The 25,247-nt window shown below is 37.8% G+C and overlaps 3 protein-coding genes across 3 annotated transcripts in view; all 3 read right to left on the bottom strand.

The window, feature by feature from the left end:
* The window catches only part of LOC136264421 (ubiquitin carboxyl-terminal hydrolase CYLD-like), a gene marked incomplete at its 5' end in the record, with an annotated part of 96,928 nt that extends 78,791 nt beyond the window's left edge, over positions 1–18,137 (bottom strand). The window contains 1 exon segment of the mRNA XM_066059149.1: positions 17,972–18,137. Within this exon segment, the coding sequence (XP_065915221.1) occupies positions 17,972–18,137 (166 nt within the window).
* Positions 18,138–23,006: 4,869 nt separating this feature from the next.
* LOC136264882 (tigger transposable element-derived protein 6-like) lies at positions 23,007–23,900 on the bottom strand. Its single transcript, XM_066059646.1, has one exon. It carries the CDS (start codon positions 23,898–23,900, stop codon positions 23,007–23,009), a length of 894 nt encoding a protein of 297 aa, XP_065915718.1.
* Positions 23,901–23,973: 73 nt separating this feature from the next.
* On the bottom strand, positions 23,974–24,660 carry LOC136264881 (tigger transposable element-derived protein 4-like). The gene has a single exon (XM_066059645.1). It carries the CDS (start codon positions 24,658–24,660, stop codon positions 23,974–23,976), a length of 687 nt encoding a protein of 228 aa, XP_065915717.1.
* Between the last annotated feature and the right edge of the window lie 587 nt (positions 24,661–25,247).

The raw sequence follows: 25,247 nt of genomic DNA, 5'->3' as shown, positions 1-25,247 counted from the left end.
GCTGCAAACAAATCACCTGTAGAGAGTTCAGCTACAAACAAATCTCCCTGTAGAGAGATCAGCTAGAAGAAGTTACCTTGTAGAGAGTTCAGCTACAAAGAACCATCATGTAGAGAGTTCAGCTTCAAAGAAATCACCCTGTAGAGAGATCAGCTAGAAGGAATTACCTTGTAGAGAGTTCAGTTACAAAGAACCATCATGTAGAGAGTTCAGCTACAAACAAATCACCCTGTAGAGAGATCAGCTAGAAGAAATTACCTTGTAGAGAGTTCAGTTACAAAGAAACCACCATGTTGAGAGTTCAGCTTGAAATCACCCTGTAGAAAATTCAGCCACAAACAAATTGCCCTGTAGAAAGATCAGTTAGAAGAAGTCACCTTGTAGAGAGTTCAGCTACAAAGAAACCATTCTGTAAAGAGCTCAGCTGCAAACAAATCACCTGCACAGAATTCAGCTACAAACAAATCACCCTGTAGAGAGATCAGCTAGAAGAAGTTACCTTGTAGATAGTTCAGCTACAAACAAATCACCCTGTAGAGAGATCAGCTAGAAGAAGTTACCTTGTAGATTGTTCAGCTACTAACAATTCACCCTGTAGAGAGGGCAGGAAGAAGAAGTCACCTTGAAGAGTGTTCAGTTACAAAGAAACCACCATGGAGAGTTCTGTAATAAATATATGTATTATATATATAATTTGTACGTTTACTGATAAAATCAGAAATATTTAAAGTACATCTGCTTCATCTTTTCCTCTTCCTGTGGTAAAGAAAAAAAAAGACAGGTTAAAAAAGTCCAAAAGCCGGCCATAGGCCGGCTTCGTGGTATACAAATACAAAAAGAAATGAAATCTAATCCAAAACAGCCAAGCTGTAAAAAAAACAGTGCGGCCCTCAAAAAGGCTATGGTGAAAAAAGATGTGAAATCCAAGGTGGTGGCCAAGAAATGGCTGTGATGGTAGGTTAATGGTAAAAATTTTAATAACGGCAATTTAGGTGAATGTTTTGCTAAGACCAAGCGGCACAAAAATTCACATGAATTGTCGTTATTAAAATTTTTACCATTAACCTACCATCACAGCCATTTCTTGGCCGCCACCTTGGATTTCACATCTTGTTTCACCATAGCCCTTTTGAGGGCCGCACTGTTTTTTTTACAGCTTGGCTGTTTTGGATTAGATCTTTTTTACATAGAGAATTTCATGTATATTTTGCAAACCAAATGCATTGATTAATGGTATTATGGGTAGGAGATCTAGACTCTTTTGCTGCAAGATGCAGCTTGTGCAGCTACATAGAATTCAGGTAACTTAGCAAAACATTTTACAGATTATTTTTATTATTATGGTTTACAATACAGGTGTATTGATCTGCCAACAACCTGTGCTGGTAGCCAAATCTATTGATTTATGCATTCAAGATGATTCAGAAGGTTGCAGTAACAGCTTCTATTCACAGAATCATCTTCAAATGTGACAGGATCTGTGAAAACCTGACACAATTGTGCAAGCCTAAATTTACAGTATAAAGGATTGAATACAACTAGTGAAATACTTGCGTATTACTATCCAGTCACAAATTATTAGTTTTGAATACGATAAGTTTCTAGTAAGTGATGTAAGTGTATATAACTAGAACAAGAACATAGTTATAATAAGAATTTTGATTAATCACATGTTTGTGGCTGAAGGACTCATCTCAAATATAGGCACTTCTAGGTAATACAAAATTCCAATATTGGAGCCTATGAAACAGGGGTATGGAGCAAGGCATGGAGTGGATGGAAGGGGTTAACTTTGGATAAATACACAGTAGAGTCTAAATGTGCTACAATGTAGATGTCATTCTTGTGAGTCTAGGTGAAAGTCAGTAGCAACTGACAAAGAATGTGAATTTTCTATTATAATGGTTAACTGCTCTATTAGACTGTCTTGATCAGGCCATAATATTAACCTAGAGGGGGCAAAGTAAGTTGCTTCGGATTCTAGGGGGGTTTGGGGGCATGCTCCCCCAGGAAAATTTTGAAAATTTAGGTGTAAATTACTCAATTTTGGTGAAATTTTACTGTGATGCCATTGAATATTGACCATTGGATTATACAACTTTGGGATCAATTAAACCTTTCCATTTCTCAAGGCTTTAGGTATAAACCTAGGGGGGCAATAGCTAACCCAGGGGGGCCTGTGCCCCCCCCCCCCCCCCCCCCCCTAGATTAACCCCTGTTGATCTATACAAGATTTATCAAGAACATCATAGTTCCACACCCACATATATATTGACAATCAGGGGCAGAGAACAGTACTCAAAAGTGTGTGTGTGTGGGTGGGGGGGATAAATCATGTGGGTTTGGCTGTAAGTTACAAAGTGTTTTAAAATCATTAACTGTACCTTAGTGTGCTTTGCACTCTAGCATGCAAAGCACGCCAATACTACAGGGGTCTGGGGCATGCCCCCACAGGAAAATTTTGAGATTTGGATGCTTTGAGATTGAATCTGAGAGCATTTTCAGTGGAACATGTGTATTTGAATAGATACTCCTATGCAATGACTAGCTATCATTGTTGAGACACTGTTCAATTAGATACATCAGTAAATCAAGACATTTCAGATCAATTTTTTTCCAGGGGTGACGAGCACCCCTTGCCACCACCCCCAGCACCTGATGGTAAGATGCTGGACAAAGATGTTTTAGACTAGGCACCAGCATTATGCTGGCATAATTTTGAGCATAATAGGTGCCTGAAAGCATCAAGCATATAATGCTAGCATAATAGGCAGAATGATTGTCATACTGTACGCAAAAATGTGTGCCACAGAAAAAGGTTGACTTACAATAATAGAACAGTCGATGCAACTGATATGGCATTGTAGTTATTTGACATGACTGTTATTATAGTTTACAATGTAGCCAAATTCTTAATGCACAACGAGCACTTTTACATTTAGCCAGTTGTTCATAAGCCAAAGTTTATCATTATCCATAGAAAGTAACAAAACATGGGAACTGTGGCAAAAATTTTGAGCATAATAAAATTTAGCACTGCAGCATACGTAGCATAATAGGCAAAATTAAAAGCATAATAGGCTGGTGCCTATTTTAGACTAATGTAAAGATAGACTCATGTTGTTGATTATATACATATAGATATAAGTGTTAGTGAAGACATATTGAATTAATTGCATATAGCAGGGCAAACTTATAATGATTCCACTGAATGTTCTATTAGAGTAATTAGGTGACTGCTCTAGTAGAGTATATTGATCTCGTGCACTCCCAGCACTGATTCATGCAGTGTTCCATGCTTGCATAACCTTTAGCACAAATCCCAGTAAATAAAGGCAAAGTAAGTTGGCAAATGACTAAAACAGTTGTTTTACTTTGGCAGCTGGGCATTGGAAAAGCCCCCTTTGCCTCCCTATTTCTCTGCCTCTGCTGACAATTATCCCAAAAAAGAAGTTACACACACAAAATATCTTGGGAATAATAAGTGATCAAAACTTTACCTTGAATGAAAACATTAAACAGATGGCAAACAAAAAAAACCGAAACTACAATATAACCTATACGATTGCTCTGTCAATACTAAACTGAATTGTCCAGTTGCCCAATAAATGTAAATACTAAACTTAACTGTTATAAAGTTATGGCAAGACCTACGTATTATAGCACAAGTAGGAATTTTAAACTAGAGTAGGGACAATGTAGTACCACAATAAAAAGTACCGAAACAAGCTGGATTGGAGTAGTATGTAATGTCCACTTCCTGTAAAATAATAAGTAGCAAATATCCCTACTGTGCTGTGAGATGAAGGATATTTGCTTCTGATTGTTTTACAGCAATTTGACATTACATACTACTCCAATCCAGCTTGTTTCGGTACTTTTAATCATGGTACTATATACATTGTCCCTATACTCTAGTTTAAAATTCCATTTTTTTATACTTGTTTGTGAACTTTTTCTGAAAGTTCATGACCACTAAACACACTGTATAATAATCTAACTGGGTTTCTGAAAATAGATTTTTAACACTAATCCATATAGGAGCTGTATATAGTCGTATAATGTTTCATCTATTTAGCAATGTTGGTGCTAACTATTGACCAGCTTTGAAGTCTTTATTAGTTTCTTTAAATCTGTGTGAAGCTATGAATCAATAAAATAGGCAGATTGGATGTGCACACGGAAACACTGCCTCTCACAAAACTGGTCACAGTATTACACAAGTATAGTTAATGACAGCATTTTAATTATACGGGTATATGCAAGTAGTCAGCAAATCTTTGCCGATTAGCTATATATAGTAACATACCACAATTATTGCTAAAACTGTATCATACAGTACAGTAGTATACTGTACATTAGGAATCATGCAGTTTTGGGCTTTCTTGTCCCAAAATATCACCCTAAAACCAGCTTCAAATTTCAGTTTGGCAGTATTGGTTAGGGATAGCCAAGCCCAAAAATACCTTCAGAGTGACCCCAAACCCTTCCCAACAAGTTTTAAAATTTTCCATTTAACAGATTTTATTCTGACTAACTAACTAACTAACTAACTGATGCCTTCAGCCAAGCATAACTCGACAATGGATAAGGCTACGGGATTGATTTTTTCATTGTTCAATGTTGCTCCATCCTGAGGAGTACCTTTTTTCCAACTGCAGTACGTACAATGCACGTATCATAGACTTACCTTTGTTATTTTCACTGACAATGCAAAGTGTAGATTTGCGATAGCGCGATATGGCTTCCGTCTGGCTGTGTCATGGTTTTTGCCTGCATTTTCCATAGCGACTAGATACGTTGCTAAGAATTTTCTTGTACTGTTCTTCATTTGTAATGCTGTGTAATGAGCGGAGCATAGCTACAAACGAAGCATAATGGCCACCTCACCTTTCAGTGCACAATTGATAATTGGGGCATGCATTTAGATGCAAAATTATTTTACGGAATACATGGCGCCATTCTTTCTTTCAGTGTGTGGTACACGTGGATCCACTAGTAAAAACTGTGTTACTAAAAAAAGTAAACAAACGAGTAAAAGGGAAAATTAGGAATTTTAAGCTGGATTAGGGATCAAAGAACAAAAAAGCAGGGAAACAAGGGAACAGCTGAAAGTTGTAAAACAAGCCTATACCTGCAGATATACTAGTGGACATGTAATCCCTAATTTAGTCATAGTTACAGACTGAAGAGTAGGAATTCGATGTCCAATGGTATATCTGCAGATATAGGCAACCTCCCTTGTTTCACATGTAAAATGTGGTATCGGTACAGCTCTACCGCTTAGTAAACATTAGTTCTATTTGATAACAAGTTTAAAATTCTATATACGCTGCAAGTAGTGTTTCACCTTTATAGGACCTCCTTTTCAGGGGCATATACAGCCAGCCAATTTTTGAGTTTGGCATAACATCAGCTGCACACACGCGTACGCATTTACACACGCACACATACACATAGGTGGCAGAAAGGGGAGGGTTGGGGGGGGGGGGGGGGGGGGGCTAGTCTCTCCTTGGTAATGATATCTCACTGAAATTATCCTTCTTGGAGTGGGGCTGAAAACTGTGAGAAAGTTTGATATACTCTAATAGAATGCTCAAATACCTCAATAAAGCAGTCAAGGTGCTTTATAAAATGTGTTCCTAAAAGTCTAAAAACAAAAAAAAGGTTGCCTACAGCAGGAATCAAATCATTGACATTGATAGTTGGTGTCTTACCACTGTACAAAGTGTTAAAGGTTGTTTTGTACTGCTTAGAACTGCTGAATCTACTCAAATGTTACTGGGCAGGAGCCCACAGTGACACGGTCTGGCATTGGCTGGTCCACTTTTCAGCTACTTGAAAAAGATAGAGATACACTAGTAGAGCAGTCATCATAATATACTCTAATATAGCCACTGTTCTCATTACACTGCTTGGTCTAAATCATTTACATTTATGTTAATTGTCTTTAAGGGTGCTAGCGGGTTTTTGAAGCCATTCAAGGGACAACCCACATAACCACATGCGGCTATTACATCATAATTGGTAATATTACGTATACTCAAAGTATCCGTGTTAGGCGGCCGTGTTTTGCGCCAAAGGAATTGGCCAAGAAACAGCCTGTTTCGTTTGAAAACCATCACGAAAATGATTGTCTGGGTGTCCAACAGTGACAGTAGAGTGAATTAGCCTGAAAGTTAGTGCTAGTGTTGAAGATACGTGCGAACAAGCCGAGATACAAGCTGATATTTGTAGCCAACACACGTTCTTCCTGAGTTTTCTCGAGTGATAGTGTACGCTGGTAAGTTATATTTGTATTGTACACCTGTTCTTAGGTAGTGACGATGTTCCAGCTGGATTTATCACACATAACAAGACACTGGCTGTGCGTTACGAGGCGTTTCCTATCGAAGAGCAGACTTGACGACTCCACAAGCAACACAAGCAACAGGAAGGTGTCCCAGTGTGTAAAGAAAAGGAACAAGAGCTTTTTTTTCTTCAGAACTTCATTTATAACTTGTTATTTGATAAAGTTGGCATTTGTGGTTTTGTGGAATTTGTTGTAATAACTGGTCGGCGTGCGCATGTTCTACACTGCATTGTAAAAGGCGATATTCTGGAATACACGGTAGTCGGATCTCTACCAAACTTTTGGTGGACCATCAGTAATAAATTTGCAAACTTTTAGCGCATGGAATTATAATTGTTGTGATCCAGCATGAAGTTACAAGGCCCGGAAGTTGAAGTTCGCTCGCGGGCACTCACTCTTTGTTTTATAACTCAAGAAAGAAGAAGTGCAAAGACAAATCCCTGCGCTAAGTTTCCACAAGTTTGTTGAAGAATCTTCACAGCGAATTTGATGCCTGTGCAAGCAGCCAGTATCTCGGAATAAGAAAAATGTATGGGTTAACTTTGAGGGACTGTAGCGCGTGAATGAAACAAGGTACAGTCTTATACTTTGGTCTCTGTATAGTAGAAAGTTAGGTCAATCTTCGAAGTAGTAGTTTAGATTCCTGTAGCTTCCTTTTTGCCTGTATCAAAGGTAAAAACAACAGCATTTGTGTGGCTTCAAAAAGGCGCTAGCACCCTTAAATTACTTTTCAAAACTTCCAATGAATCAATTGCATGGCATTGCATTGAGCTAATTGATCATGCATATAGTGCGATAGCAGTTACGATTAAAAAATAGCCTTCACATGCCACTTCAAAGTAAATATTTTCAAAAATTTCCTTAAGAGAGCATGCCCCCAGACCCCCTAGCTTGACATGCTTAGCACATGCAGTTGAGTGTCACATGAAAGAGACATCTCTGACTTAAATATCACATCAGATTAACGAAAAGTATAGTGTGCATGACTTAAATATCACATCAGATTAATGAAAAGTATAGTGTGCATGACTATGACCTCCGTTGCAGTCCTGAGCACTCGAAATATCTTCCGGAGTAAGTCAATTTTTGTGTTGAGTGCAATTAAACTATATAGTCTAATAATTGAAGCATGGTATACTGTAGCATTAACTAAGCTGGAGCATTACTTATGACATGTAGAAAAACATTCAGAGTCTTCTGAGAAAGTTTCTTCCATCCAACCAGATAGTCAACCTGCAAATGCTGTACCACCCATGCTTGAAAGTATTTGTGAATCAGTTGAGTCAAAAGCTGACCCTCTCAAATAGGTCGATGTATAAACTTTGCCTCTGTAAAAAAAATTTTTCTTGGCTACGCCACTGCTAAAAGGAGGGTGATCATCACTTGATGTGCATGTTTAATCCCTACCTTGTGGTAAGTTGATTTATTACACAAATCTAATGTGATCCACACAACGTTATTTATCAAATGCTTTTACAGCCCTCTAGCAATCAAATGTTGATGTATCAGCTTTTGTGCATTCCTCTGTATAAAACGTTGTAACATAACATTAATGCTAGAGCAATTCCTTCACCACTGCATTACCCACTATAAATTTGCCACTTAAATGGTACCAAACATCTATGTATTTAAAATGTCAAGTTTTCCTCCAGCTGATAGTGGTACTTTAATAGTTGTTTGTCATTGCACCTCATTACTTCAGTAATCTACATCCTAAAACAAAAACAGTCTTAGAGCTGTTAAAAAAAGGGCACTGCCAAGCAAAGTAGGATCAGTCAAACAAGCTTATTCAACATGACTGGAAAGAACAAGGACTGATATCAAGTTGCGGCCAAGTACATTGGAATATTATCATGATCAATCTGTTAAACAACTTGTAAGAGCAAGGACTGATATCAAGTTGCGACCAAGTGATTGCAGTATTACCCATTCTCTTTGTATCTAGCTATAGCTATATAATAAAACTAGAGCAAATACACATGCAACTGTTATTAAATTGTCATTTGGCCACTTTTTTTTTGTAGTGTGTGATTTAAAAAGCGGCCAAATGACAATTTAATAACAGTTACATGTGTATTTGCTTTAGTTTTATTATATAGCTATAGCTAGATACAAAGAGAATGGGTATAATACTGCAATCACTTGGCCGCAACTTGATATCAGTCCTTGTTCTTACTAGCTGTGTAACAGATTGATCATGGTAATATTCCAATCTACTTGGCCGCAACTTGATATCAGTCCTTGTTCATACCAGTCATGTTGAATACGCTTGTTTGAATGATCCTACTTTGCTTGGCAGCGCCCTTTTTTTACAGCCCCAAGGCTGTTTTTGCTGTAGGATATCACACATTTTTGTCACTAAGCAAGACCAAAAAAAATATTGCATAAAGCTAATAGCTAGTTTCATACAAACCACAACAGCTTCAACAGTTATTGTGTGTACTACATCATAGCTTGGGACACGAAGTGGCAAAACCAAAGAATGTAATTTGGCAGGTACTTGTCTGTGTTGCAACCTCAGTAGGGTATGGCTTCTAGGCACCATTAAAACCATCAGTGAACAGACTGAGTAAAGGCCATTTCCCTGCAGGTGAGAATATGCCCCAAACTTCTTATTATACTGGATTGTCCCTTGAAATGCACAAACAAAGCTGTATTGTGGGCTGCGTTAGCTACTTCAACAACTGAATAACAAACACTTACGAGAATAGTATGAACAATAGCAAGTTTATTGAGTTTACTACAGTGATCATGTTCACCTAGCGTTGACACTTACGGCCAAATTTGCACCAAGTTCACTGACTGTAAATAAACGCTACTGTACTTAGAGGTGTCTTAAATTTAAGATAGGGTTCTAAAAGATCGCAAAATAAATCAACAATTAGCGTAGACGACGTTATTATCCTATGAGCGCAAGTATGGAAATTAACTCACTACTTCCCAGAACAATGGCAGGTCATAATCGAGCGAAACTACTCCATATGGTTAAGGGTGCTCGCGGCTATTTGAAGCCATACAACATGCAATTTTTGTATTGTTGCTTATATTCACATAATGTATAAAATGAATCCATATGCTACTTACGTTGGAAGTGCTTCTCTTTCTCTTCAACACAAACCAAACAGAATTCTTCTAGCCTATACCATTTTATAACTATGCGTAGTTCTTTATGAAGCACTTAAATCAAAACTAGTCCTCCATTTTTCACAGTAGCGCACTGGAAACCACGTTGAACAAACTTCAGCTTATAACTCACAACTCTATGTTTAGTATTAGTACACAGTGTACATAGAACTTAAGTTAGTACTAAAAGTGTGCTACACCATTCAAAACCTCAAGTTCTCAGTGCCGTAACTCATGAAGCCATAACGCTACGGACAAAATCTAAACATAGACCTCTGGAGAATTTATCAGCGAATCTCCCTACAAAATTTGAAGCCTTCACGGCTATCACTCAAAAACTAGTTTTATTTTTAGTAAACATGTGCAAAGATTGCGTGCACCCAACATTATTGATACAATAACCACACAAATTCCTATTGACCACAATCACCAACTTTTCAAAACAACATGTCATAAACGCTGTTCTAAACACAAAAAGCTCTGTTTTCTCTTCTTCACACACAGGAACAGCTTCTTGCTCTGCCTGGAGTCTCCAAGTCGCTCTTGGATAGGTTGCGCTAGGCACGCCATCATCAGCAGCTTGTAACGCCTTGTGATTCCAGCTGGTAACATTGTTCCCTACATAAGCAGCTTACAATTAAAATAATAACTACCAGCATACCCTGTCACTCGAGAAAACAAGGCACAAACGCATGTCGCCTACAAGCGAAAAGTGCGTTCACACTTGTTGCCTTAAATAACACTTACTTTTAGATTAATTCATGTTAGTGTAACTGTTGATCCATCAGACAATCATTTGCTAACACTTCAGTGACAATTCTGAAGCGAAAAAACATGCTATTCTTCCTCATGTTCTCTGGCGCAAAACATGTCCGCTTAACACGGATACTACAAGTATGCAGTAATGCCAATTATGATGCAATAGCCACATGTGGTTTCTGGGCTGGCACTTAAACGGCTTCAAATATCAGCGAGCACCCTTAATTACATATCAAAGGTTGTCCTATGAAGCGCAAGAGTGAATGAATCAAACTTTGAGAAAATTGCTTATGGTGGCTCTCGCAAGAGAGGTGGAGTTCCAAGATTTGTATTGAAGAAAATTGACTAGCCAAAAGAAGGAGAAGAATACGATGTTTTCAGCAAAATTTCATGTGGTGTTACTAAAATCTAATCAAAAACAGCCAAGCTGTAAAAAAAGGTGCGGCCCCCAAAAAGGCCATGGGTTTTACCATGGCCTTTTTGGGGGCCGCACCTTTTTTTACAGCTTGGCTGTTTTTTGATTAGATATCACTTCTTTTTGTATTTGTATACTGCAAAGCCGGCCAATGGCTGGCTTTGGGGGTTTTTTAACCCATGTGTTTTTTATTTACCACAGGAAGAAGAAAAGAACTTAAAGAAGATTTTTAATGCTTCAATTATTTTTGATTTTATTAGTAATTATACAAATTATATACATATACTTATTACATGCCCATTATTCCCCACAGGATATTATTTTGCAGCTGATCTCTCTACTGGATGACTTGAAATGTAGCTGAACTATCTATAAGGTGACCTCTTCTAGCTGATCTCTCTACAGGATGATTTGTTTCTAGATGAACTCTCTACAGGTGATTTGTTTGCAGCTAAACTCTCTACATGGTGGTTTCTTTGTAGCTGAACTCTCTACACGATGGTTTCTTTGTAGCTGAACTCTCTACAAGGTGACTTCTTCTAGCTGAACTCTCTACAGGGTGATCTTTTTGTAGCTGAACTCTCTACAGGGTGATTTGTTTGCAGCTGAACTCTCTACATGATGGTTTCTTTGTAACTGAACACTCTACAAGGTGACTTCTTCTAGCTGATCTTTCTACAGGGTGCTTTCTTTGTAGCTGAACTCTCTATATGATGGTTTCTTTGTAGCTGAACTCTCTACAAGGTGACTTCTTCTAGCTGAACTCTCTACAGGGTGATCTTTTTGTAGCTGAACTCTCTACAGGGTGATTTCTTTGTAGCTTAACTCTATATGATGGTTTCTTTGTAGCTGAACTCTCTACAAGGTGACTTCTTCTAGCTGAACTCTCTACAGGGTGATCTTTTTGTAGCTGAACTCTCTACATGATGGTTTCTTTGTAACTGAACTCTCTACAAGGTGACCTCTTCTAGCTGATCTCTCTACAGGGTGATTTGTTTCTAGCTGTGTGAACTCTCTACAGGCGATATGTTTGCAGCTGAACTGTCTACATGGTGGTTTCTTTGTACCTGAACTCTCTACAAGGTGACTTGTTTCTAGCTGATCCCTCTACAAGGTGACTTCCTCGAGCGAGCTGATCTCTCTACAGGTTGATTTGTTTGTAGCTGAACTCTCTACAGGGTGATTTGTTTGCAGCTGAACTCTCTACAGGGTGATTTGTTTGTAGCTGAACCCTCTACAGGATGGTTTCTTTTGTTACTGAACTTTCTACAAGGCTACTTTTTCTAGCTGATCTCTCTACAAGGTGACTTCCTCTAGCTGATCTCTCTATAGGGTGACTTGTATCTAGCTGAACTATCTACAGGATGATCTGTTCATAGTTGAACTCTCTACAGGTTAATTTGTTTGTAGCTGAAACCTCTTGTTTCAAACTGATCTCACTGTAGCATAACTTCTTTGTAGCTTAACTCTCTACAGAGTGATTTTTTTTGTAGCTGAACTGTATATAGGGTGATTTGTTTGTACCTGAGCTTTCTACAGGGTGATTTGTTTATAGCTGAATGCTCTGCAGGGTGATTTGTTTGTAGTTGATCTCTCTACAGGGTTTCTTTGCAGCTGAGTTCTCTACAGGGTGACTTCTTCTAGATGAACTCTCTCTTGTTTCTAGCTGATCTCTCTACAGAGTAACTTGTTTGTATAGCTGAACTCTTTACAGAGTAGTATTTTGGTTGTTGAACTCTCTACACGGTGACTTGTTTGTAGCAAAATTCTTTACAGAGTGACTTGGGTGGTAGCTGAATTCTCTACAGAGTGACTTATTTGTAGCTGAATTCTCTACAGAGTGACTTACTTGTAGCTGAACACTGTATAAACTATAAAGTGACTTGTCTGTAGCTGAACTCTCTTCAGGGTTACTTGTTTGCAGGTGATCTCTATAGGGTAACTTGTTTGTATAGATGAACTCTTTACAGGATAGTTTCTTTGTAGCTGAGCTCTCTCCACAGTGACTTGTTTGTAGCTGAATTCTCTAGAGAGTGTAGCCGAACTCTCTACAGGGTGCATGACTTGTTTATAGCTGAACTCTCTTCAGTGTGACTTGCAATGTTATGAATCACTACAGCGATATATTTGTAGCTGAACTCTCTATAGGGTGACTTGCTTCTTGCTGAACTGTCTATAAGATTAACTGTTTGCAGCTGAACTCCCTACAGAATATGGTAATAGAATTCTATAATGGAGTAAATAAATTAGCTGAATGCTCTATTAGGGTGACTGTTCTATTAGAGTATCTCGATCTCGCATTTGCTACATGGAGTTGGCTTTTGAATCATAACTCAGTGGTTTGTAATCCAACTCTTCTATACTACTGCAAGGACTTTCAATGACGATTATTCCAGCTATACACCGATTTTCAGCTCATTGCTCTAAGCGGTTTGCCTAGTAGGCGTGAAAACTAATACTTTTTTATCCCTAAAAATCGATCGCGTAATTGTGACACAGGTTGGGTTTTGTGTCATACCTCCATGGTCTTTATCTCGATTCCTTTCAAACCACCAAAAGGCACTCCTACGATGGTTACTCCATCTACATAGCAATTTTCAACTCATTCCATGAAGCGGTATACCCTGTAGGCGTGACAACAAATCGATCTTGTTTTACGCGAATAATCGGTCATAACTCCTGAATCATTCACCTGATTTGCACCAAATTTGATGCTAGGATTCGCCTTTGTACTCCCCTTCTGTGTGCCAAATTGCAAGGCGATCGGAGTACACGTTTGCGTTTTATAGCAATTTTTGCAAGTGTGCGAAAAGACGAAGTAGAAGAAAAAAAAACGAAGAAAAAAAAACCAAACTTTGGCCACTCGTATCTCGGAAATGGCTTGAGTGATTTCCTTCAAATTTGGAATGTAGACTCCCCTAGCTGGCGGGCAACTCTGCAGCAAATTTGGTTCCAATCGGATGAGGTATCACCGAGATACAAATGTGTGAAAATGACGTTTTCTTTTTTCCTGTCAATATACTCACGGTGTGGCGCGCCGGCTTCTTGGGCCGCACGACACACTATCGTGTGTCTTGATATAACAGGGATTACATACTTAGTAATACGCTTATATAACAATATACCAAAGGTTTTGTTGTATTGCAACGTTTTTTTACAAAATAATAGTTTTAAAAGGTAGGTTTTAGGTGTGCATTCTATTAGAGTTAGTCGTTCGTGTAAATAACTCACGGTAGTCGCGCGCCCTACTTTCCTTGGCTGTGCGACTCACTACCGTGAGTCTTGATGTATCTAGATTGTCAGTCTTGATGTATCTAGATTGTCAGGTAAGATAAACTAGATGGCATGAATATACGAAGTGTACAAAAATGTCTTTTAACAACGCAATGGTGTCTTTAACTAAACTGCCGAAACAAAAAAGTTTCTAGTGTTTAACACTGATCATGGCAGCCTAACATGTTACATACATTGAATTATAGGCATATGTTCTAGCACAGGTATTAATCCTTGAGGTATGAGGGACAGTCTTCATGAATGTAGAACAGATTAGTGCTAATTAGGTTCATGTGTGTTTCAGAGCCAGTTGTTTTACAGGTGACTTACAAATACTATTTTGACAGCTTGTCAGGCTGTTAGAAAGAGGGTCCGTATGGTATATAGTAATTTTGGACATTCACCCCTAGCATTGCATGTGTACACATTAACACTCAAATGCACTTCTATTTAATTTAGTATTGTACCGATTATTGGATGGGTAGAATCCAATAATGAGCCGTTTTACCATAATGTCAAAGGCTGTGGCATGTACTTAAGTAATTTGGTGGTAACCACAATATTGAACAGTATTGGTTGGAGCCCTAGCCTACTTGTCTGACTAGCATGTTTGAGTTGAGGTAAGTGTACAATGTCACAGCATTGGCTCTATTGGCTGTACTTTTAGTGGAGTATGCACAATTGTAACTTGTAGAGACCTACAATTGGGTATCAGTTAACTATCAGTAAAATAGGATAAAATTATTGGTTATTGGTTTTGCCTAAAAAGTGGGAATCGGTACAACACTACTTTTAATGCCAGTAACACCATTTGGTTAGCTTCCCTAAAACTACTTGACATTATACTTTTACAAGAATGTAGATTTGTTACGTCTTGTGTCAAATGTGCAAATCGACACACTGATTTGATTTGATTTATGTGTTTAAACTCTGAAATTTGGCCAAGGCCATTTCTACTCCAGAGTATATGCACATATATAGTTATGCACATATATAGTTATGCACATACAAGTCCAAAGTAAGGCAATATACATAACTACACAAGCAAAACATAATTACACACCATACCCCTGTAGCATATAAATTGTTACGGAAGAAAGACAAGTTTTGAAAAAGATTATTGGAAAGGGAGTTCCACCAGGAAGTTGCCTTTTGATTGAAAAATCATTGCTTTATAGAGCAGTCACCTATCCTAATATAGCGGTCACTTTCAAATTATTGATTCAGTTGTGGCAGGGTTACCACAAAAATATGCCACTGGGAATATGTATATAGGTATATAATGCGTACTAGCTACACACTGCATATGGCTTAATTTCCCATGCAATTGTTAGGTTATTCCATTGGTGTGCGTACTTGGTTGCTGAGAAATTTGAGAGAGTTTAGTAGTAGCTAAAAACATAAAGATTGGACGATTTGTACATGAACTATTATATGTGTAAGCAGGTTTCCATTGGATTCTGGTGCTTTAAATGGTATTAGCGATAACAACTTACTATAGACAATTTCTGGAAAAATAGTAACATTGGTAAGAGTATCAGCAAAATCACAATCACTGTATACAACTCAGTCCTTGATATAAATATTGTATCCAGCTACTGTTACATCATTCTGACATCTTCTCCTCAATTGTCCACCTTTCAAAGTTGCAACTTCCATCTTTTGTCTTTGTACTTACTTGAGGTAGCCACTGTATACTGACATGATATGTGTAGACTCCAAACGGCTTTGAAACATACAAAGTTCACTGCCAACCCTAAAGTTATTCTCAGTACATGTACAAACTTGCAACAGAAGGAATTATAATTTCAAGTACTAGTTACATAGCTGCATACTTTTTTCTTTAAGAACCCCATGCAGGCAAAGTTGAGGTTTCAACTTTGTCATTCTAATTCTGACTTTGTAGTGGTTTATACTTATGAGTTGGCAACACGATTAATAGAAAATTTACATGTAGCCAAAAATCACTACCCCAAGTAAAGTAACTTTCCGCTTAGTAGGGCTGTACCAATACCGATATTATATCAGTATCTGTACTGACATTACGAGTATCGGTATTGGTCAATTACAAGTCGATATTTCACTTGAGTTACATGCACTATTAAAAGTAGTATAAGTACCATGAAAAGTGCTTTAATTAATGGTCAAGTGACTTGGATGTGTAATGGTTAAGTTCTTAGTCTAGCAGTCCTTACCTAGCATGAGTTAGCCTGGGTTCCAGTCCTAGTTTGGTAAACTTTTTCTTTTCTTTTCTGAGGTTGTTGCACCACTTTTTAAAGTTATAACGTGGTTGATTTTGTTGTTCTGTGATTTGACTGACAAAAGACAAGTTTGGATAAAAACCTTTTGTGAACAGTCATAAGTATCAACAAATAAAAGGATTACATTGTTAAAAAGCATATTAATTGTAGCAAATTTATGCAGCCATAGTGATCATCCTACATACTCTATATGCTGTATTGCATATCGGTTCAACTTTGAAGTATTAGCTGTGTATATGATTAGAAAACCTGTATCAAACATAGAGAATAAAATTAATATCGGATATCGGTATCAGACTATCACTGTATCTTCATAGTCTTTACCTCGATTTCTTTCAAACCACACAAGGCTTGAAGTTAACCTATCCACATACTGATTTTTAGCTTCTTCCCATAATTGGTTTACCCTGTAGGCATGACAACATATTGGTGTCATGTTTCGTGAATAATCACTAATAACTCCTTGACTGCTTATCATACTCCAGCCAAACTTGGTACCTAGATACAGCCTTATACGCCCCTTCTGTGTGACAAATTTCAAGAAATCGGATATTGTAATTGCATTTTGTGGTAGCTTTTGTAAGTGTGCAAAAAGACAAATGAAGAAAGACAAAAAAAAAGAAACTAAGCCAATTTTGAAGTCTCATACCTTGGGAATGCTTAAAGTGATTTTGCTGAAATTTAGTTTGTGGAACACTGACATTGGTGGGTATGTCCACAACAAAAAATTATCATGCTTTGTAAAGGCAGTATGGAGTTACAAATGTGTGAAAAGTGTGTTTTCGTTCTTCCTGTCAATATACTCATGGTGTGGAGTGCCAGCTTTTTGGGCCGCACGGCAAACTACCGTGTGTGACTGTCTTGATCGTTATAATTATAATGTACTACTTGTATGTAATGTTTGCAACAGAAAGGAGCAATTATATGTTGTGAAAGGAGCTACTACTGTTCTAACAACCATAATTGTTGTCTGTCGTTTATTGTATTCACAAAAGATTAAATTAGCCAATGGAGTGATTTTAGTATTATTGCAAGAATCCATTAGCTGTATGAGTAAGCAATGAATATGTATGTTTGTTTGTACATTCTTCTACATAAGCAAAGCATCTAATTGTTGAATTTGAACAATAAATACTTAGAAAATCAACTACACACGTAATCTGCTGTGGAAGGTGCATCTCATCACACCTTTTCAAATAAAACCAAGTACAGCAGAACCTCAAATATCCAGATCCCACTTATCCAGATTCTCGGTTAACCGAACTACGGAAATGACTACTCTCTATTAGAGTAGTGACTGTTCTACTAGGGTAGTTGAAAATACTGATATTTAAAAATATTTTCTTTATGCTATTTTAAGGTTATTTATACACAGTTTCAGAGATACAGTGGAACATCAGTTATCCGGAGCCCACTTATCCAGATTCTCGGTTAACCGAACCACGGAAATGACTGCTCTATTAGAGTAGTGACTGTTCTATTAGAGTAGTTGAAAATACTGATATTTTAAAAAATTTTCTTCATGCTATTTTAAGATTATTTATACACAGTTTCAGAGATACGGACTTTTCAGACTTATGGACCACCCTGGTCCCAAGGGGTTCAGATAACTGAGGTTCCACTGTACGTATATACCACCAAGGTAGATTATGTTTATCTGTGATACAAATTGGTATTGTAAATTATTATTATTTATCATAATTGCTACATAACTAACAACCAGCACTACAGTACTTTATTAAAACATGAGGAAATATGTGAAAGAGTAAGACAATCATATAAACTTACGGTTAACAGGTTGTTTTGTTGCTTTTTCACCTTGGGGCTCAGAAAATCGCATGTCAGGTCGCAATACAAATACATTCAAAAAACATCCATACCTCGGTCGACAATGATAATACCGAATTCCACCAAATACTCCATCATTATTTACAGAATCAATTATTGGAACCTCCTGTATATGTACATAAGTAAATCATTAATACAGTAGAATTAGTCACTTGTAGCTGATATGTGGTATAATGTACGTACAGAAGTAATAAGGTAGACTCTTAACACCATTGTGTAAATAACACTAAAGTGTCTGTTCATAGTCCATGCTTTTCTTAATAACTTCCATTACATAGACTATCTGCCAAAACATTTAACAGCACTAAGAAGCTCTTTAACTATCTACTAACTGCTGAGATTTTTGTTAGCCTTTCAACTGTAGTCGCCTAGGCAGATTGGCAGGCAGACAGACCAAAAATTGGGTTTTAGCAATATTTTTAAGTTCACTTCTGGCCATCTGTGAGTGTTTTCTTGTTTTTAATGTTGGATTACTATTCCATAAAAGTGATTTTCATGTTATCATGTTTCTACGATTGTTTTTAATGGCAACATTTAAGATAGCAGAGCTTATGATAAGACTTCTCTGTTGTCCTGCCACAATGTCCTGGCAAACCAAAATTGGCCGGACAATTTCCAAAATTGACTGGACATGTGGAAAATGAATTCCCAACATGTCCACTATAGCATAGCAAATGAACATTATAGTGGTAAGATGTCACATGCCTTACTGCAGCTGTTATGTGGTTACGGTACACTAGAGGGTTGGCATTGGTACATTTGTGGTCACTCCCTTGGGTTGTAAGAATGTATACTATCTCCTGGCAACTAAGTGACTGTTATTGTTGATGCATGCCAGCTCAGCCCTTAGGCTCCTTCCTTGTGCTTTGATGGGACACAGTGTCCGGACAAATTGCATTATGGTCAGACATCTATGCAATTTGACCGGATTTTGTCAGGTGTCCGGACGTTATCATAAGCTCTGAGATAGTACCCATCACCTTAAGGGGAACCCTATATTAAACAGTATTATTGTACTGTTTTATACACATCAGTGTTAGAATAAAGGGTAAGTAATTTGTTGGCCATTTTTGCACATTGACACAGAACCTTTTCGTGTGAAACTTTCTAATGTATCTAACCAGACACAACCACAGCCAACAAAAGGCAGCACACCTGGTTTCTGAACTTCGTCTGTATATCTTTGTGCCTGCATGTTTGCGCATTAACTCAGACGGTTTAATTATGCTAAAACATGAAATTTTATTTTAAGAAAGATTGGATAGACGAAACTATTGTACATTTTGCTGTAAGGTGCCAGTATGAGATTTGACAGCATAGCGGATCGTAAATGTTAACGCACTTTTGAATGCTTTTCCAATGGGCTCTACTGATATTTACCAACTGAAACACTAGATACAAATGCTAGGTACTAAGACTAGGAGGATCAATTTGTACAGAAAGTATAATTAAGGAAAATAAATTATAGGTGCTTACTAAAGTGGTTGTAACTTACAAACAGAATGACACATGATGGAGTTGAACTTTGCACCTTCCTGTTTGTCATGAGTAGGGAATCTATTACTGAGTAAGTCTTTTCTTGTATCATATTTCTTCACTACATGCAAACTTACAAAGACGATATTAGTGAAGAAATATTGATTACATACTATCGTTTTGACATGATGTAAACAAATGCCCATAACTTCTGTGTCTACAAAGATTTTCGAGCTCCTCTTACATAGGTGAAAGATGATATCCAGGTTTTTGTTGTTAGACCCTTTCTTCATTAAGAACAAAGTGCTAAAAAGATATGGAATTTTTAATAATATGCAAGTATTTCACCTATTGTATTCAATGCTTTATGCTGTAAATTTAGGTTTGCACAATTGTGTCAGGTAACTGCAGATCCAGTGACATATTACTAATTTAAAGTAATGTTCTGTTTTCGCTACTTTGTAGGGCTGTAGCTAACTCGCAAAGTTATTGGCAAATGAGGCTGAAACTTTGCCAGAGCATGTATTTGGCTAAGTAGATTATGAATATTTAATAACCGGGAATTTTAAAAAGTGCAATTGTGTTAAGTTTTCATAGATCCAGTCATATGGTTATATTGTGTTATTTTGAAAGTATCGATATTGCAATATTTACATTAGCAGTGGCATTAAAAACAATTTGCTATGTAAATTAGGCCAATAATTGGCTAGAAATTATTAAGTCCACCTACATGGTTAACCATAAATTACCCCTGCAGAGAGGTGTGAGCATCATTACACATGTGTGTTACAATAACTTACTGTCAAAAATTAATGACAGTAGAGGGTGGTGGAAAAGGTGGACACGGACACGGTGTATGGACATTTCAAAATGCACTTTTACACTTATCAGGAACTTATGAGCTGCCAAAGGCGGCAAAGGGGCACAAAATTACACTGCCTGCCAGGTGCCATCACAATCCAAATCAATTACCAATTAGTTTCCAAGTAACATTTCGTTATTAATGTTTTTAAAGCCTTATACGAAATTGTGCATGACCAGTGACACATGGCGATGGTAAAGTTGGCTTAGCCTTCCTCGATGTCTTTCTCTTCTTCGATGGTGACAAACTCGTCTCTACCTCGTGTGGCTGGAGCACCATTTGCACGTAACATAAAACAAACACGGTGATGTAATTCGGATTGTCATGGAACTCAGTTTCATGCTCCTCAGCTGCCTTGGGCGGCTCATAAGCTCCTACACTTAAATACCAGTTATTTTTCATACTTAACATTGTTCTGTACAATACCATACTTTGGCGGTAAAAAAATGTGACGAAATCCCTCTGTTGAAAAAATTGGTGGAAAAAACTTTGGCGATTGAAATAATATTCACCAAAGTTTTTACCGCCAACGTTTTAACTGTATGGTACGTAAGGATAAAACAACAAGGTGTCAACTCATCAGTTAAGTTAAGTAGTGTGGTAAGTGTAAAGGTAGCTAGTGTTGTTGTTGTAGCAGTACTTTTGTAGCTACTGTCTAACGACGTGCTAGCAATGGCATGCTTCCGGCTTCTCGAGGTGCTTCTCTATCTCCTGCAATGCCAAGAGCGACCGTATTTGCATTTTCAGTGAACTCCAGTAGCAGAGGTTATCACATATATCAAAGTATTTGGCCAAATCCATCACAAGACGATGAACTAATTGACGTGCGAACGGGAAGTCGGTTGGAAATGTTATCCCAAGGAGTGCTTACAACTGTGGGACACATTCCTAGGAAGATCAAGATCTCCAAAGTCAGCTCGATAATTATTGCGTGGCGGTACGAGCTGAACTTCATCTCAAGTTCTAGTTACTCAGTGTGCTCGTGTGATCATCTAAAATAATTGGCGAAAAGCTTTGGCGAACTGAACACTATTCACCAAATTCGCAAAAGTTTTTACTGCCAAAGTATTTTACTATATGGTAGTCTTCACTTCCAGACACAGACATTGTCTTCTGGTAGTGCTTATCCATTTATAAGCACATGTGCAGAGGATAGGCTAGCACGCTACAAAGTTGTCAGAGTACCATACACCATATATACTGTTGTACACATGCTCTAGAAATCTAATGCATGCTGACAGCGATTCAGCTGGCGTGCCCTAACTTAGCCTTGCAGGGCAAGTCATTAGTAGGTATAAGCACTTGTGCCTTATACTGAAAGCTGTGCACTCCTGGATCTGGCCTGCGAGAGTAAACTAGGTGGATCTCTACAATTACATAACTGCATTAGATTCCTACAGCATGTGTACAACAGTACAACTATCCGACAGTGGCAGTTATGTAGCACATATAAAGGCTTCCGGTAATACTGAACAATACAATATGTATGAATAGCAGTGATTGAACTACGCATGTTTAAGTATCATGAAGTATGAATAGTTGTTGTTTGATATTGATCATGATACTAAAAGGTGAAGCAAATCCATGTCAACTGTTTCGAGATCAAGATTGCTGACATCAAAGGGTTTTTTTTTTGCTTTTTTTTCTCACATGCAGTTAGATGCAACTACAGGTGCATGCTTTGCAGTTCCTTTGTGCATTCCAAACATTCATTGCCCTGCCATCGCTTCAATATTTACTCAATCGCCTCAAGATTTGCATCATTGATTTCACCATACATCACTACCCTACAGTCTTAATTTCAACACCAAATGTAACCTGATCTTGGAAAACCTACCTTTTTGGCACATTGGTCAATTTTCTGTTTTATAGCTAAAATGAGGTACTGGGTGCTCATCTTGTGTTAAAATTTCAGCTTAATATCTATAAGCATTCCTGAGATATGGCCAATTTTCTGTCCTGTACATTACAAGCCAACTTTTACGGTAATGTATTGAGTTCTGTGAGTGATTAAGGGTGACAAATCACTTTGTTTACCAATAATTCCATTCTTACTATCTAAAATACTTTAAAAGACATTTCTGATTAATTAATGAAGTATTCTTGGTACTTTTCTGCAATCAAATGCCATGTATCATTGTCTGAGACTAAGTTTTAGCCATTCCAGCAGCAGAACAAATCACCAAATTTGTAAGTTATTGTTGTCCCACCCATGTGAAATTACTACATGATCTGATATAATTATCTATATCTCATAGGAAAAAGAAGCTTTGGGTGTGAAACTTCACAGCAAGAAGGTTTAATAGTTGTTTTATCCAAATGTGCAAAAAAAATCAATTAAAAAAAAAGTTGAAGTTTTCATTTGAGTTTTCCCAAAAAGTTTACTTGTGCCAAAAAAGGTAGGTTTTCAAGATCCGGTCACAAATGAAGTTTCAATTGTTCTCAATCAACCTAGAGGCCAAATACAGTGGAACCTCTATATAGCGGACACCCACGGACCAAGCTTAAGTGTCCTTTATATGGAGGTGTCCTTTGTAAGGAGGTTGAAATATTTATGCATATAATATCATACACAGCATAATTATAATGTTTGAAGATTGATTACACTATAACAACAGTTCACACCTATGCACATAGTCAGTCACTAAGCTGTTCTTCACTCTGCTTTGAAAAATAACTATCTAAAGTTGTTTGCTTACTAAATACAAGAGATGAACAATACAGGCGAGCTACAGTAGTAACCATTGAACCAACTTTCAAAGCTTCTTCTGTAAAACCTTTGTTTTGTAGAAATAGTTGGACATCTTCTAGATTTTTCATTGCATCCTTGAATGTGTCAATCTTTGGTACAGCTTCAACCACTTCCATTTCTACGTCACCTGCCACACAATCCTCCTCATCGTCTATTGAATCTGGCTCAGAGGAGCAGGCTGCAGCAAGGAACTCTTCTTCCCAGTGCTCCTCAGATAGCTCACGGCACACTGGTAAAGATACATCACCATCAAGGTACTCGTCAACAGAACAGGCGCCATCACTTACAACTTGAGGGATCAAATCATCGAGGTGAAATTCGCTATCTACTACTAGGAATGGATCAGCATCATCTTGACCCACATTACAAGTAGTGACATTGAGATCTTTGTCAAGTACATCAGCTGACCGAAAACATTTGCATATAGTCTCTGGTTTCACCTTTTCCCAAGCTTCACTGACAAAGTGGATGGCCTTCAAAACATTCAGCGACTCTGCTACCTGTGATGCAGTATCACATTCTTCAATTTTGGTAAGAACATATTGCAAAAACAACTGGCGATAGTGAAATTTGAAATTCTTAATTATCACTAGATCTAGTGGCTGCAATCGAGAAGTGGTATTTGCTGGAAGGAATACAACCTTAACATTGCTGTACTTATCTTTTATTTCAGGGGGATGGCATCCAGCATTATCCATCAGTAAAGCAACAAACCAAGACTGAGCCCTCAAACTTTGATTTATCTTTTTAAGAATCCTATCCAAGATATCCCCAGTCATCCATGCCTTGGACTGGCTGAAATAAGAGACAGGAAGAAGACTCTTATTAAGATTTTTAAAACATCTCGGGTTCTCATACTTCCAGATAACAACATGCAGGCTTTTCTTTACCACCATCTGCATTTGCGATGAATGCTATGGTAAACCTTTGTTTGCTTTTCTTTCCACCTTTGCAAGACCGACCTTTTTGAACAAAACCACGTTCAGGTAATGCTTTCCAAAACACACCAGTTTCATCTAGGTTCCATATGTCCCTTTTTGCATAGCCTTGTAAAACCTCAGGGAGTCGCTCTTTCCACGAGTCCACAGTTGCACCAGAAACATCACCGCTTTCTCCACTTACTGTCAGTTGTTTAATATTGTATTTTCTTTCCAGCCATCCATTGGAGCCTTTGAATTCGCCTCTCCCTAGACGCTCTGCAATTTCTTTTGCCTTCACTACAAGCTGTGGGCCTGCTGGGTAAATGTTTTTAGAACAAGCCAACAAGTACCACTTATACAATACTTCATTTACTTCACTGAAGTCAGACTTTCGCGTGCGGAGGCTTACTTTGCAAGATTTATCAGAGGCATTACTTTCATACAAAGCCAATAGCTGCTCTTTCTCTTTTAAAACAGTTGCAATCTGAGTCTTCCCACAGTTAAAACGTTGACATAAACCTCTGACCCCTAGCTTAGGATTTTTCTTTGCCTCTTGTATAACTTCTATCTTCTGCTTGAGCGTCAGGTGCTTTCGGCGTGTTGAGCAAGAATCCGCCATTGTCACTGATTATACCAATTAGTTATAGACAGGTGCAATCATTGTCGCCAATTAGCTACTGACAAGTACAATTAGTTATAACACGTGTTTATTGCGTGTAGAAAGTGTAGAAAAGCGTCATCATGGCTCACATTGTTGCTCATCCTGAGCGTGTTGTTGTCTACGAGTTTGATTCATATATCCGAGGGTACCATGCATACATGGGGATAGGTGGGAATATGAAGTCGGCGAAGTTTTACCGTTAAGAAGGGAGCCTGACAATGAAGTCGATGTTAACTCTGTCGCCATCATGAAAGACGAAGAAATAGTTGGACATGTCCCATTTAATTTAACTAGATTAATATCACAATTTCTTCAAAGAGATGTGAACGTAGGCTTCGTGGAAGTAACCGGTGAGAGAGTTAACCGAGGAGCTGGCTATGGCGTCGAGTTACCCTGCAAATGCCGCTTGTATGGACCTGCACCTTACACCTCGCCTTACATTAACAAACTGAAGGAATTAATTGCACCTTTGAAAGAAAAAAAGCTATTGTAAATTGTGTAGAATATGTAAATATCATTATACTATAGTGATTCCTCTCGAGCAC

Source organism: Dysidea avara, chromosome 8 (assembly GCF_963678975.1).
Source record: "Dysidea avara chromosome 8, odDysAvar1.4, whole genome shotgun sequence".
Taxonomy (NCBI): Eukaryota; Metazoa; Porifera; class Demospongiae; order Dictyoceratida; family Dysideidae; genus Dysidea; species Dysidea avara.
The sequence above is the reverse complement of the archived record's forward strand: the minus strand, read 5'-3'. Positions and strand labels throughout refer to the sequence as shown.